This window comes from Zea mays, chromosome 4, assembly GCF_902167145.1.
Source record: "Zea mays cultivar B73 chromosome 4, Zm-B73-REFERENCE-NAM-5.0, whole genome shotgun sequence".
Taxonomy (NCBI): Eukaryota; Viridiplantae; Streptophyta; class Magnoliopsida; order Poales; family Poaceae; genus Zea; species Zea mays.
This window is the reverse complement of record NC_050099.1, coordinates 43,296,877-43,311,799: the sequence shown is the minus strand read 5'-3', so window position 1 is coordinate 43,311,799 and position 14,923 is coordinate 43,296,877. Positions and strand designations below refer to the sequence as shown.

At 46.5% G+C, this 14,923-nt stretch overlaps 1 protein-coding gene across 1 annotated transcript; it reads right to left on the bottom strand.

Annotated features, from left to right (window-relative positions):
• Positions 1–2,151: 2,151 nt before the first annotated feature.
• On the bottom strand, positions 2,152–3,822 carry LOC100275536 (Ras guanine nucleotide exchange factor K). Its single transcript, NM_001149592.1, has 3 exons — positions 2,824–3,822; positions 2,464–2,725; positions 2,152–2,359 (listed from the first exon to the last, which is right to left on the bottom strand). Exons 1-3 carry the CDS (start codon positions 3,775–3,777, stop codon positions 2,226–2,228), a joined length of 1,350 nt encoding a protein of 449 aa, NP_001143064.1. The 5' UTR covers positions 3,778–3,822; the 3' UTR covers positions 2,152–2,225.
• Between the last annotated feature and the right edge of the window lie 11,101 nt (positions 3,823–14,923).

Below are 14,923 nucleotides of genomic sequence, written 5' to 3'. Positions count from 1 at the left end.
TTTACCCAGTTTGTTTCTAGTTTTTGTTGAAAAAGTTTCCGCTTGCCTATTCACCCCCCCTCTAGGCAACTTTCAGAACCATAGTATTATCTTGCAAAAATGTGCATGCATAAACTACCTTTGTCGCTTCTGACATCAGCAAGGAACTGGTATGTGGGGGGCAAGCTTCTTCCTTTCAGTGCACATACAATTTCATATGGAATTATGGATTATGGAAGTAAGTACACCTTGTAGTCTGCTTCTGCACTTTGATATAAATCTAGATTTTCTGTCTGTATTCATATCATCATATGGGTGTTAGCACCACATTCTTGTAGGGTCGACCGATCGACTTATTTTCTTGGCTATTCATATTTCTCTTTTGCCCGAAATTGCAGAGCGAGCGAGGGCGATGATGTGTGGTGGGTGACGGACAAAAGAGGGGACGAGTTGGTATATCTCTATAAATGTAGCATTTTCGTCTTCAATCCTCCCCAGCCCCGATCCTGTTTGGCTAGGTTTTTGATCTAACTTGGTGGTTGTGCAGGAAGGTGAAGCTCTGTCGGTTCATCCAGGAGGGGAATCAGTGGAAGGAGCATGGCATGGGCAGCTTGAGTAATGCTATCCTGTGGAGGTCTGTCCTAAAATCTGATTCGCCATGGATTTAATGTGACATAAGCACAATTAATTGTCAAAAGAGCTTACTTATGATGAATGTGGACAGAGCTATTTGTCATGTCAGGACAAGGTAACTTGGCTTCAATAGACCTGTGAACAAGTGGCTAGCATTGCTACCGTGAGCATTCATGACCTCATTTTCTTCTATGTTATTTTTCACACTGCGGAGAACTGTACGACTGTACAAGAGCTTCCTACTCTCGTATGGCTTCCATTTTGGCATCGGTAGACTCATTCCGGGCGTAATTAGATCGACAGCCTCAGTTGACAGCTTGGGATTGTATATGCAAATTCACTACCCTTGGTTTCATTAGTTGATTTGAGTAGAATTGGTGATTTTTGCATGCTGATGAAAATGTCATGAGAAGGAATTATGCGAAGGCCAGATTCATGTTTACATGATGTTGCTTTTGATGTTAAAGCTTTCACTTTCTCGATTCTTGTTAGATTGAACTATCTGTGATAATGAACTGACAAGATCTAAAATATTTAGAGCTTACAATCATTTTTCTGACCTCCTAGAATTAGTTGAATATATTGACTATCTATTTTGTATTTGTCGAGAAACTGTCCTAGATCTCAATTAATTGGCATATTATGCCAAATATGTCGTCACGTTATGAATACACATATCAGGGATATATGCTTCCATTTTTGAATGACTAACTATCTTTATGCAGGTTCTTCCCGATGATGGGGTTCATCGCATACAAGGCTACAACTTTGGTTCAAGTCTATAGAGGTAACGAGGATCTCTGCTTGATGCTTGCTGAGGAAAAGGATGTTGACAATGAAAGCATTTGATGTATACAAATTAGATATGTCTGGCGCTGTATGCCATCATCTAATAACATGGCTGAGGAGGAAACAAAGGGACACTGCCCTACCGTAGCACATGCTATGACAAGGATAGGATTGTCAGGTGTTGCTCAATCTGTACAGACACACGCTCAAAAAACTCAGCCACATACATTAGGTAAGGTGTCTCAGATAACCAGTCAGTCACCATAGTTCTACTCTCATCTGCAGCATCAATAGCAACATCAAACTATGTCAGCAGGTTCAGTCCCAGGCATGCAACATCTAGCAGGGTCTAGCACAGATGGTCCAGCTACAAATATCCTCTCCACATGCTCATAGTACACCATGGGTCAAATGTCGTTGCAACGCACGGGCATCGTACTAGTCAATTGTTCAGAGACGGAACATTTGTACATACTTGCAAGATGCATGTGACTGTAAGTGTCTACCTTTTGTGTTGATCCAGCATTTGGTATTTTTGTTGTGAGTAGAGGTCGTAATGGATAACGATCCAAATATTTCTTCACAATAAATTAGGACACTTAATTAATTTAAATTTAAAAATAAATAGAAATAGAGTTTGGTACTAATTCGATTCTATTCTTAAATTTTATAGTGTAAAATCGAGAGCTTATTATCACCCTAAGTTGTAAGTAACAGCTTGTGGATTGATCAATCGAAGCTGTCCATTTATCAGAAAGAAAAGGGAGAATAATCAGTCGTTAATCAATAGGCAACGTTACTATGCGACGACACTCCTCTTCCTGTTAGAAGACCACGACTTTGCTGAGGATCCAGAGCACCAGGGTCATCTCGAAGACGAAGATGGTGTGGAGGAGGCCCCTGTCCAGCGTGAAGCCGAACAGGGTGATCCCGCCGCCGTTGTGCCGTAGGTAAGTCACTGCACGCAGCACACACCAAAAGCCAGCCTCTCAGTCTCAGACATCTCTGCCTCTGTGCTCTGTGGCAGGCAGGACAGCAAAAAGAGTGAGGTTGCATGCGTACCGAGTGCTTGTCTGCTGCTGTACGAGCACGGCGCACTGGGCTCCGCCAGCTGGGAGACGGCGGCCGTCGACGAGCCGGAGACGTGGGACGACGCGTCGACGGCGTCGCTCGCTGACGACGATTTGCAGTTGTGCGTGGACGACGACTCCAAGCTCATGTGCCACTGGCTGGCGATGGACACGATCCTCTGCGCCCTGTGCGTGATCCTGGCCGCGCCCAGCAGGCACATGAAGAAGCCGCTCAGCTGCACCGCCGAGCCGACCTGCATGCAACTCGACACACGGGCGCGAGGCCTAGGAGTCTTAGAGCGACGATGAGGCTTTCTCCATCGTGTGGTGCAGTGCGCCAGTGCGTACGTACCACGAGGTCGCCGGTGTTGGAGAAGCTCTTGGCGTCCCTTGACGAGAGGACCACGATGAGCGCGCCGAGCTGGCTGATGGTGATGGTGACGAGGCAGCAGAGGATGAACACCCTGTACCGGTGGCTGGTGGCGAGCAGCTGCGTGCGGATGCGGCGGTGCTCCGCGAAGATCTCAGCGGCGGTGGGGCGCGCCTCGACGTCGAACATGCGGTAGATGCCCTCGAAGCGCAGGATCTGGAGCTCGCAGGTGAGGCGGAACAGCACGCACACCAGCAGGAACACCCCCGTGCGGTACACCCACGACGCCACCGTGGCGACCAGCGCCACCGCGCGCCACGGCAGCACCAGCGGCGGCGTGGCGAAGGGGAGGAGCACGGCGGCGGGCGGCTCCACCCTAACGGTGCAGAAGAAGAAGACGGCCTTGTGCGCGGCCTCCACGCAGAGCGAGGGCAGCAGGAGCGCGGCCAGGGTGCGGAACGCGCGGTCCAGCTCCCGCGCGTAGCCGCGCCGCACGAAGGCGGTGTCGTCGCGGAGCGCGCCGTCGAGGAACAGCAGCTGCCGCAGGCCGCCGAAGCGGCGGAAGAAGGCGGCCAGCGTGGCGAAGGACACGACGGCGAGCCCCGTGGCGGGGGCCTGCGCCACGCGGTTGAAGGCGATGGCGGACGCGGAGGCCCGCGACAGCGCCGTGTCGGCGCGCAGCGACAGCGACACCGCGGCGGGCACCAGCAGCGCCAGCGCCACGAACACCGCGTACGACGCGGCGCGCCCCGCGCAGGTGCTGTGGTCCAGCGCGCACCACTGCAGGAACACGCGGAAGCTGCGCAGCTCGTCGTGGACGACCGACTTGCACCGCGCGTACGCCGGGTTCAGCAGCAGCGGCAGCTGCGACGGCGACGGCGGGGGATCCGACTCTGTCTCCGGCGACGAGCCCTGCTCCTCGCTCTCAGAGTCCATTATCGCGTCGCGCCACCACTAGGCTAGATGCTTCGACACAGTTGATGAGAGCAAAGCCGTCGAGCTGCAGGTACGCAATATATCGTCCATGCCGTGCAAGTGTGCGTGAGGAGCCGGGAGCCGGGAGGGGAAAGGAGAGGCGCCGGCGGGAAGGCCCGTGACAGTTCACAAGGGCGGCGAGCGACGTGCATGGCTCGCAGCAGCTCCTGCGTGTAATGCAGAAAAAGCAAGCCAAGACCGCGATTAGGATGAACCAGGAAAGGATACCAGCTCTTGTGATGTGAGGCAAAGACCCGAGCGAGAATGACTGCCAAGGGTTTGCGCTCTCTAGGCCATTAGCTCGACCCCAAATCCCTTACACACACAATAGTCGTAACAAAAAAAACACGAGCTACCGTTAATAACATAAAACTAAATACCGTAGCGTTTTCGGAAAGAATTAAGGAATTTGTTATAGTCTGTTTTTTCCTTGGACTTCAAAATCACCCTAAACAACCTAAATTATCTTTCTGTTCCGATTTTAAGCGACTTTAAAAATGGTTTGGTATCTTTTTAGTTACAAAAATTAGTTAAACAATTAATAATATTAGTAAGAGCATATGTATCGACTAGGCGAGTGTCCGTGCGTTGCAACGGAAATATATAATACCACGATAATTTATGTATAAATGTGTGTTATTCTGTTATGAGAAAAGATTTCATAATCCATTTGTGATCCTATGCATAAATTTTGCCAACTAGCATAGAGGACGCTTCTGATCATGACATTATGACATCTGAGATAGATACCGAGCAGCAAGTAAGAGGCGCATGTACTCCTAAAAACAGTCATGACGATAGGGAACTATCCATTCGTGACAATTCTAGTCAGGTCATTTCCAAGAATGTTGAGAAGATATCAGTCGGATGACACTTAGGCAATACATATAGTACATCTAGGATGACACTTTTAGGATACACTTGGTCATTTTTGTGAGAAGACATCTAGGCAATTCATACTATACATCTAGGATGACATTTTTCACCATCAAATCTGTCCATCCAAATTTGATACAAGACACACAAAAGGACATCAGAACACAAGTCAGACCAAACCTAAAAAAAGAACAAACTTCTACACAAATATGTCTGTGCCCGTGCGTTACCACGGGAGTAAAATATTTGTATGAAACATTGATACAGAACGACACACATGACTATGATATGTAAAATCATTGTGGCAAACATTATCAATATCACACAAATTATTTCTAAAGAGCTAGTATAGAATTTTTAATAACACACAAATGTGTTGACAATCATACACTAATCTAACCCTTTTTAGCGATATTGATAATTTGCTGGTGTATATTTGCAAGAATGACATATCAGCATGGATTGTCCTCATAACTTAATAGATCAATAACAAAGTTCCTTCGAAGAATCTTTGCATCCTACACACAAAGACATAAGAGAACAGAACATCAAATTTGTATTATGTAACTAGAATTTATGTTTGAACATGAAACGAACGTACTCCACTCACCCTAACAAATTCCATTCGCTTGTCATTCCCCCACATGGAAGTAGAATGAGGTACCCGGTATTAAGACTATAGAATAATGTTTGGCCAACTATGTTATATACATGGTTATCATAAAAAGAAATTGAACTACTGTGAAGGTGGTACGGAGAAAATATCCTTTTTAAGTCAATTGGAACAACAGTCTGAATTGTATGTTTCCACTTAAAAATATCCTCTGTCCATCCACAACATTTCTTGATGTAGGCAATCTTATATTTCTTTGAGGCCATGATTATCGCTTCAGCAAACCTCTTGTATGGCATGTGCTTACACCAATCTTGAGTCGGTGTAAAGTCAAAAAAAGTCATGTGTTTTTTACCATGATCGATTACAAAAAGGGCATGGCATCTGTTGAATTTCAATGGTATAAGAACCTACAAAATATCAGTCATTAGGATTGCAAAGAAGTGCCATTTATAAATACATTCGAAATGAACACATACTTACATATCTACAACCCATGATATAATAATTCTTTGATGGCCAACAATCGAGTCTTTTGGCTAACTGTTGGGGCGAAGGCTGACTGCCCCCTCGCTCGGTTCATTTATAACGTGAACAGGATAAATCACGACGAAGGGAAAGCGAAGTCTACTTCAACCAAGCGAGGATAGACGAAGTCCTTGCCGGCTCCCAGATCAGCTAGGACAGGTGAAGGCCTTGCTGGCTTGCGAAGACCCGACGCCCTAAGATGAAGGTTGTTGTCACTACACGCGCATGTTATTAAAGCGGGGCCGTGCGGAACCATCCTAGATCGTCTGACCCCACTTGTAAGCCACAACACAGGGTAGGGTTGATGGTGTGTCCGTCTGGGTTGTACTTAACCACACTGTAATGACCTGTAATAACCCTTGAAGGGAGATTATTCTGGGGATAACGTGGGTAACCATGAGCATAACTATATTTACAAGGGTGAGACTGTCCCCTGGTTACCTATAAATACCCCCGCACTATACCCTGATGGGACAGGCTAAAAACCACTATTGCTCTAATCCATCGTGTTGTTAAGCATCAAAGTATTCCCGTTTTCCCACTACTTGGACCCACTCGGTCACGTGTCAGTGAGTTAACATTTAGCGCCCATCGTTCGTGCTCCGAAAAATCGTTCCCGCGATGGCTCCCAAGAAAGCAACTTCGAAGGTTACCACCTCCATAGACGATGCAGCGAAGGTGGCCCTTCTCGCTGAGAAGAAGGGCAAGGCAACCCTTGTTGGCGACGTCCCTCATGAGGCCCTCTAGGATGGGGCAGTCAACAGCAAGCGACACCGCCAAAAGAACCCGCCCACCCTAGAGGGCACCGTTCGCACATGCAGCTCTGAGGGACTACCTCGAGCCCCTCTGCCAGCCTTCACCCCCTAGAGGCTGACGATATCATCGAAGACAGCGAAGTCCTAGGCATCTCAGCCGAGGACCAGCTCAAGTTGCATGCATTTCGCATCAAGAACAATCACTTATAGAAGCAAAAGGAAATACGAGCAGCCAAGCGCCAGCGCATCACCATGCAGGCCAAGGTCAGACAGATGATACTAGATGAGGAACAGAAGGCCAAAGAGCTGGAACAACAAATAGCAGATATGCGAGGCGAAGTCCCCCCCCCCACCACCAGCAGAACCCTCTCCACATACCAGTCCTGGCCCCAGCTACTTTTCAAGGACTAAACTACCTTGATGAACGAAGCCCTCTGGCTCCACAGCTCCAAGCCTAACCTTGGCCCAACAACTTCAGGGCAGGTACCTACCCCAAGTACAACGACAGTACCAACCCAACACCATATATTATGAGCTACCAAGTTGCGGTCGCATCATCTGGAGGAGATGGCGCTACCATGATCAAATCCTTCGTCATAGCCCTTGAAGGCCCAACCCTCACATGGTACACAAGACTGCCGCCATTATCAATCGACTCATGGAAAGCACTTCATGACAAGTTCTTGTTAAATTTTCAAGGGTATAGGCTAGACACAGATGCCCTGGCAGAATTATCACTCTACAGACAACAGGAGAAAGAGACCCTTCGAGAGTACTATAAGAAATTCCTCCTGTTGAAGTCGCAATTGCCTTCGGTTGATGACCACATAGCTATTCACTATGCAATCAGCGGCCTTCGTGCAGGTGTTCTATGCAGCCACTGCATAAGAGACCAACCCAAAAACTTGCAGGAGTTATATCAACTCTTCGAAAAGTACGCCTGGTCAGAAGAGCCCCACCAAAGGAAAATCGAGTCACAATGAAAGCCCAAGGACACTCTGCACTCCAGCAGGACATGGGTCAATATCAAGCACAAACTAAGGCCTAGCAAGACAACTCTGTTACTCCCAAAGAGTTCGACAAGGGGGACCTTGTCCTCATCAGAACAAGAAGAACATAATCCCGAGGAAAACTCGAGCCTACATGGGAAGGGCCTTTCATCATCAAAAAGAAAACTGAAAGGGAAATAAGGTTTAACCTTTTCCATAAATAATTTTGGTGGTTGAATGCCCAACACAAATATTGGACTAACTAGTTTGCTCTAGATTACATGTTCTACATGTGCATAAAGGTTCAACTTAAACCAATAAAATATACAAGAAAGGGTTCAAATTCAATGGAGGAAAGAAACCAAGAGTGACCTGGTCTGGCGCACTGGACTGTCCGGTGTGCCACCGGACGGTGTCCGGTGCACCAGGACCGTAAAACTTCAAACGAACCACTCTTGGGTTTTCTTAGGCGAGCTCCGCTATAATTCACCGGACAGTCTGGTGCACCAGCGAAGCAACGACTACTTCACGCAACGGTCGCCTGCAAAAGCTGAATCCTAGAGGAACAGTGCAACAGTGCGCGACAGAGCAGAGCCGCCCGTCAGAAGCGCACTGGACACTGCACGGTGCCTGTCCGGTGCCACTAGAAGACAAGCCTCTAATGGTGAACTGCTCCAGAACCCTAACGGTCGGGTGACGTGGTTGGCGCACCGGACAGTGTCCGGTGGCGCACTAGACTGTCCGGTGCGCCCATTGTAACACCCCTAGTGTTACTGTTACTAAAACTTGGGCATAACATCATGAGCATTGACATATCATGTGTTTGTTACACCTATAATGCATTCACTAGGTAAAATCTCAAACAAGTTGTGATGTTATGAGTTGATATGTGATTAACCCTAAGGTAGAGCACTTAACCCTAAATGGGGCTTATGAGTGAAAATGAAGCCCAAATAAGATAAAACCTCAAAACTCTTTAGAAATGTTCATAAGATATCATCTTTGATAGACTTTAGTGACACCAAAACCCTAAAGTTCTAAAAACTCTGAAAAGACCCCTGAAAAACCCTAAATTGGAACCCTAGGGGGTGCACTTTTGGACCCAAGTGCAAATATCCAAGTACTGGAACATTAAAAATCAAGTACTTTTCACTTTTGAAGATTTCCAAGCCAAATAATGAAGTTTGGACTTATTTGCAAAAAGTACCCCATGAAACCATATATGTCTAAGTCTGAAATTCTGTGCATAGGGTCAACTTTGGAACCCTATATCTCTCAATTCATGAAGAATCTGCCCTAGGTCAACACATCAAGATTATAGAGCTACTATAGGAGCATAACTTTGCTTAAATGATTAAGCATTGTTGACATATGAAATCTAGAGATAAATAGACCTAAAGTCTGGCTGTCAATCAACTCATAATCTGAAATCTTACTGACAATGACATGGGATGGACTTTGGGAGCTCTTTTGAAGATAATCCAGTGAGTGTTTGAGCATGGTTACTATAGCAACATTGTAGCTGGATTATAGGGCTAGAACTTTGTTACAGAGAGATTAATAAGTTGCCACACAGAAAACGGAGATTAATGCCCTGCAAATGGTCCTATCAGACAGACTGAATGGTGTTCTGATTGTACAGTGACTGAAAAAGATCTTCTGGTTCAGTGAACCTCACTGCCGGTGACCCCGCGCTCGGATTCATGCCAGGCGCCACGATTCATGCTCAACGGAGTGCAGACAACTGCTCGAGGTAAGAAATATCGCATTGAGGATGGACTTAGGGCACTGTTCTGCCCCGGCCGCCGTGTCCTCTTGACTCACGACCGGTTCAGATAAGCTCACCGGAGTTAGCCGTCTGCCGCTCGGATGCCACGTGCCTAGATGCAGTACTTCGTCGCAGTGACTCGCTCTAGCATGTCCGGTCATCGCTGATGGTCAGGCCACGGTGAAAGCCACACATCTCTTGCACCAGTGCTCTCCCCTCTCTCTGGCTGCCAGCGCGCCATTCCAAATTCACGAGCCACCGCCCTCGGGCCCTATAAATTGAGCATGCCGTGAGCTCCGCTAGGTAGTCACGCACCCAACACACCAGCCCGTGCCTCAGATCGTTCACCAGAGCGCTCCAATTTCAAAGTTCCCCCAACTCAGTCAAAACTCTGCCGAGTGAGTGCTTATCATGGCTAGCTCTCTACAGGTCCATTCATGTCTTCCTCGCTCTCGTTTCAACATCTCTGTGTGCTGTAGATGCTTAGCAGCCCGACCAATTGAATTAGATCACGCTAGATCACCGGGAACATCTCGGATTATCCTCGGTTTGCACCATCACCGTGGACAGAGTGATTGTGAGCCAGAACCTTGCAATTGAGTGAGGGGAAATGGTCGTTAGGGGCAGAATTAGGTGTTGTGCAACGAGGAAGCATAGCCGTTGCGTTTTCCAGCCAGTATGGGCTCGCTGGAGTCCCTGCTCCGCCGTCCATGGTCGGGGGTCTCAACTTGTGAAGAAATTGAAAAAGGGAGGATCTGTTTGCGATTGTCAGTGACACAGAGAAATAGTGCTGCAGACTCTTTAAGGGTTTTTTCAAATCATCAGGGTCTTCTGTGCAAATCTGACGCCGCGGGCGCGCGCGGGCACGCTTTCGCCTGTGCACGGGCCGACTTGGGCTAGTTTTAGCCCATTACTGTTTATGCTTTCTCTTTTTCTTTTTCTACCAGACTTAGGAAATCCGTGTAAAATTATAGAAAAATGCTAAAAATATGAGACCAATTTTGTTGGACTCCTAGATTTCTCTAGTATTTAATAAAAATAGTTCTAGGATTTTTAGTCCAAACAAGGAATTAATCAGTATTTAAAAGAGCTTAAACCTATACCTCTAGAATTTTAGGAATTATTTAATGACTCCAAAAATCACCAAACTTTTTGGATAAGCTTAATATGCTATTTAGATCCTATGAGTGAAGTTTGACTTGCTTTGGACATTGTTTGATTCCTAAACCCAAAACCCTAGCTCTTTAGGGTAAAAATGTCTAACCCTACTAAGGTACTGACCTAGAAAAACCATAGTGCACCGTGAAGAAAAGTTGTATTCAAGATACAACTTGATACATCTTTTCTATTACTGCATTTTCATAAGCATTACATGAGCATTCATGGTTATATATGGTTATGTATAGAGAACGAAGAAGAGATAACTGTTGAAGAGGAAGAGACTACTCCATCGACAGAAAATCCACCTGCCGGGAACTGTTTCTATTTTGATATTTTTGGAACAGAGCCCGTCTCTCCTACAACACCAGGCAAGCCTTGGTGCATTTGCCACCTCCTTGATGGGAGTGGAGAGATGGTGAGAGTAGCGTGTACCCTCCGTGGCAAGAGGCTGGACGGTGGTGTATCTGTGCTCTTGGTTGGCGCGAACCAGGTCTGTTCTTAAGAACCCCGGTGGCGAGTCGACATATGCAAGGGTTAAGTGCTACATATGTCGTGTGATTGGAGATCCTCAGCTGAGTATTAATCGATTCAGATCGCCGTTACTTCTCGAACATGAAGACTTGGTCACTGACTTACACGTAGCATTCCAGTGAACAAGAAGGGTTAATAAAAGGATGGCTAGTATAGGCCAAGTGCTTGAACTAGGGTAGAAAGAACTCTAGTGACAGGCAATGACTTAACTTGCTAATAAAACTGGATTTTTAAGGATCCACTATTAGTAAGCATTTTTGCAAAACAGAGTCTTGATTCTTGGTTAAGCCTTACCTTGCTTCCCTTAAGCCAGCATATCCTTGAGAGTCTTTTATTTTGATGGGTAAGACTTGCGAAAGTACACTCCGTATTCAGGGTTTTCGAACCAATGTTGTTGTAGGTGAGGAAACAACAGACTTTTGCTATTTTTGCACTAAGGTGGTGCCCAAGGACGAACCTCAACAGTAACGTGGTTGCGGGAGGACGTTGGCCTCCCTTTTGAAAAACATTATACTTTTATGAGGGAGGGGTTTTTGCCTCCCAGGTTTATAATAATAATACTTATGCACTCTTATGACCTAGTGATGTAATAATAATACTCTTTCTATATTTTAATGAATGTAAATTAAGTTATTGTAATTCGCTTCCGCTTATTCGTTTCTCCGGTGTGTTGTAATATCTGCGTGACGGGTGAAACGCTCTTGGGAAAGGATAAGGACACAGATACCGAACTTGTCGAGTGATTATGTGCACTTACAGGGTTGTCCAAGGTCCGTTGGACAAGGACAACTGTAGGTGGGCCTAATGACTTGGGAGGTTCCGTCACAGCTGGTATCGGAGCGAAGCCCATCTCTTCAGATATTATGAGGCATTTCAAAAAGAATTTTCAAATACTTATCCAAGAAATATTCTTTCATCTTTACCTTGCCACTTTGTAGAAGTTCTCATCTTGCAAGACCAGGTAATAGAGTGCAATATATAGGAAATGGGATCAACAAAGGTTGATTCTGTAATTATGCATGCATCATGTTTAAAAACTATACTAATAAATTTCCCCCTTATGGAGATATGCCGCGTACGAGGAAAACCGCGCGCAAGTCCACTGGACCTATTAGCGTGCCTCGTCATCAGTTGGCTCCAAGACATGAAGGGAGCAGCAGCGGCAGCAACGATCCCATCGGAGACTTGGAAGCCCAAGTGGAACAGCTTCGGACGGAGCTACGTCACCGAAACAGGGTGTGGGCAGAGGACGGTCAGCGTATTAATGAGTTGGCAGCTGACGTCTGACGCTTGCAAGACGAGCTTTCTGAACGGGATCTGGCGGTTGATTGGGCCATCAACTCACGTTCGATTGCTTGGGACCGCGAGGCCAAGGCTCGTGCTTGTGTGACAGAGCTTAGCGCGGCCCTCGATAACTTGCAGGTGTACTGCAATACTTTACATGAGGAAGTGCATGTACTGTATTCACGACTGCACCCGGACATGCTTGCCGACCCTGTTGCAATGGGAGTCGGTCCATCAGGGACAGCAGGTGAAGGAACTGATGGGGAGCTAGACCTTTTTAGGCCTCCTCCTTCCATGAACCTGGCTGACGATCGGTCTCCCACGACAGGAAATGAAGAAACCAAGGACGATGAAGACTAGACTAGTATAGTTTAGAAACTATACCTATGTAAAATAAGTAATGAAGTCATGTTGTACACTTGAGTCTGTATCATTACGTTTTGGTAATATGATGGTGTGTATTGCCATGTTATATTTTTCCCAAATGTTAATTTGCCTCAGATGCCATGAAGGACTCGTGCGCATGACGGTGCGGGTACTTCCCGTGGTCGGGAAGATACTCCTAATCCGCCACCTGTACCACCAACGCTAGCCGAGGCTATCGCTACCTTGGTTAATGCTACTACAGATAATACCCGCTTCCTACGTGAAATGGCGGGTAATCAATTCCAGCAGCATGGCGGAAGGGCTCCTCCACAGGGACCGTGTGAAACTTCATATCTGGACTTTTCTGAAACGCGTCCCCCACTCTTTGTTAAAGCTGAAGACCCTCTTGAAGCTGATGAGTGGATAAGGGTAATGGAGCAGAAGTTCGGATTAATCCACTGCACCGAAACACAGAAGTCGTTGTTGGCTGCCCAGCAACTGAGAGGCCCTGCCAGTACCTGTTGGGGAAATTTTGTGGCAATTCAACCAGCCGGTCATCAGGTGAGAGCACCTAGAGGGGGGGTGAATAGGTGATCCTGTAAAACTTAAAAACTTATTGCCACAAAAACTTGGTTAAGTGTTAGTGCAATAGGATCAAGTAGTTGGAGAGGAGTACTTATGAAACACAGAAACCACAAAGAGAAACAACACAGTAGACACAGTGGTTTATCTCGTGGTTCGGCCAAGTACAAAACTTGCCTACTCCATGTTGTGGCGTCCCAATGGACGAGGGTTGCACTCAACCCCTCTCAAGTGATCCAATGATCAACTTGAATACCACGGTGTTCCTTTTTCTTATCACTTTTCCCGTTTGCGAGGAATCTCCACAAGTTGGAGTCTCTCGCCCTTACAACAAATATCAAAGTGAAAGCACTAGATTAAGGGAGGGAAGCAACACACACAAATCCCAGCAATACGCACACACACAAGCCAAAACTTGAGCTCAATTGAAACACAACAAGTTCACCACTAGAACGGAGCTCAAATCACTAAGAATGTCAATCGAGTGTGCGAGGATGGAGTGCGGGAGTCTTAGAATGTTCAGAGTATGCTAGGTGTACTCCTCCATGCGCCTAGGGGTCCCTTTTATAGCCCCAAGGCAGCTAGGAGCCGTTGAGAGCAATCCAGGAAGGCAATTCTTGCCTTCTGTCGGGTGGCGCACCGGACAGTCCGATGTGCCACCGGACAGGCACTGTTCAGTGTCCGGTGCAAATTGCTTTCCTAAATTGGCACAACTGACCGTTGAAGATTTGGAGCCGTTGGCGCACCGTACAGTCCGGTGCCCCCATCTGACCGTTGGCTCAGCCACGCGTCACGCGTGGATTGCGCGGCCGACCATTGGCTCACCGGACAGTCCGGTGAATTTTAGCCGTACGCCGCCGATGAATTCCTGAGAGCGGCCAGTTGACCAGACGCCAGCCTGGCGCACCGGACACTGTCCGGTGCACCACCGGACAGTCCGGTGCACCCAGACTGTGCAGAGTCTTGGCTGCTCTAGCCAAGCCTTTTTCCTTTTGTATTTTCTCTGATTCTAGCACTTAGACAGACATGTTAGTACACAAAAAACAATGTACTAAGTCTAGAATCATACCTTATTGATGATTTGCACTTCATCCACCATTTTGCACAATTTACATTTAAACCATTTGTGTTGGGCACTTAATCACCAAAATACTTAGAAATTGCCCAATGGCACATTTCCCTTTCAATCTCCCCCTTTTTGGCGATTTATGCCAACACAACAAAAAGCAACACATAGAAGTGCAACATCAATGCAAATGAGATCAAGATTTGTTTTTTATTCAAATTTGGCATATTTGGATCATTCTTTGCCACCACTTGGTTTGTTTTTGCAAATCAAACTCAATTTCCTATCTCTAAGTTAAACACACTTGTTGAGACATAAAGAGAGGTATTCCAAGAGAAATTGATCAAAGATTCAAAAACTCCCCCTTTTTCCCATAATCTAACCTTCTTCCCACAAGAGACCAACTTTTGACAAAAAGAGACACTTAGAGTATTTTGACAAATCAAAACTTCTAACTCTACTATTTTCAAAATTCTCAAGTGGTAGCTGATCCATTTGCTTGCTTTGGCCTTAATTTCTCCCCCTTTGGCATCAAGCACCAAAACGAGATCATTTTTGGCCCTTTTAACCCCATTGCCTCACCAAAAT

What these genes read in the sequence shown, in the direction of transcription:
- LOC100275536 (NM_001149592.1), bottom strand. Translation starts at nt 3,777, where the DNA reads ATGGACTCTGAGAGCGAGGAGCAGGGCTCGTCGCCGGAGACAGAGTCG. An exon ending in CCAACACCGGCGACCTCGTG is followed by an intron (nt 2,726 to 2,823) that starts GTACGTACGCAC and finishes AGTTGCATGCAG; the next exon opens with GTCGGCTCGGCGGTGCAGCT. An exon ending in CAGCAGCAGACAAGCACTCG is followed by an intron (nt 2,360 to 2,463) that starts GTACGCATGCAA and finishes TGCTGCGTGCAG; the next exon opens with TGACTTACCTACGGCACAAC.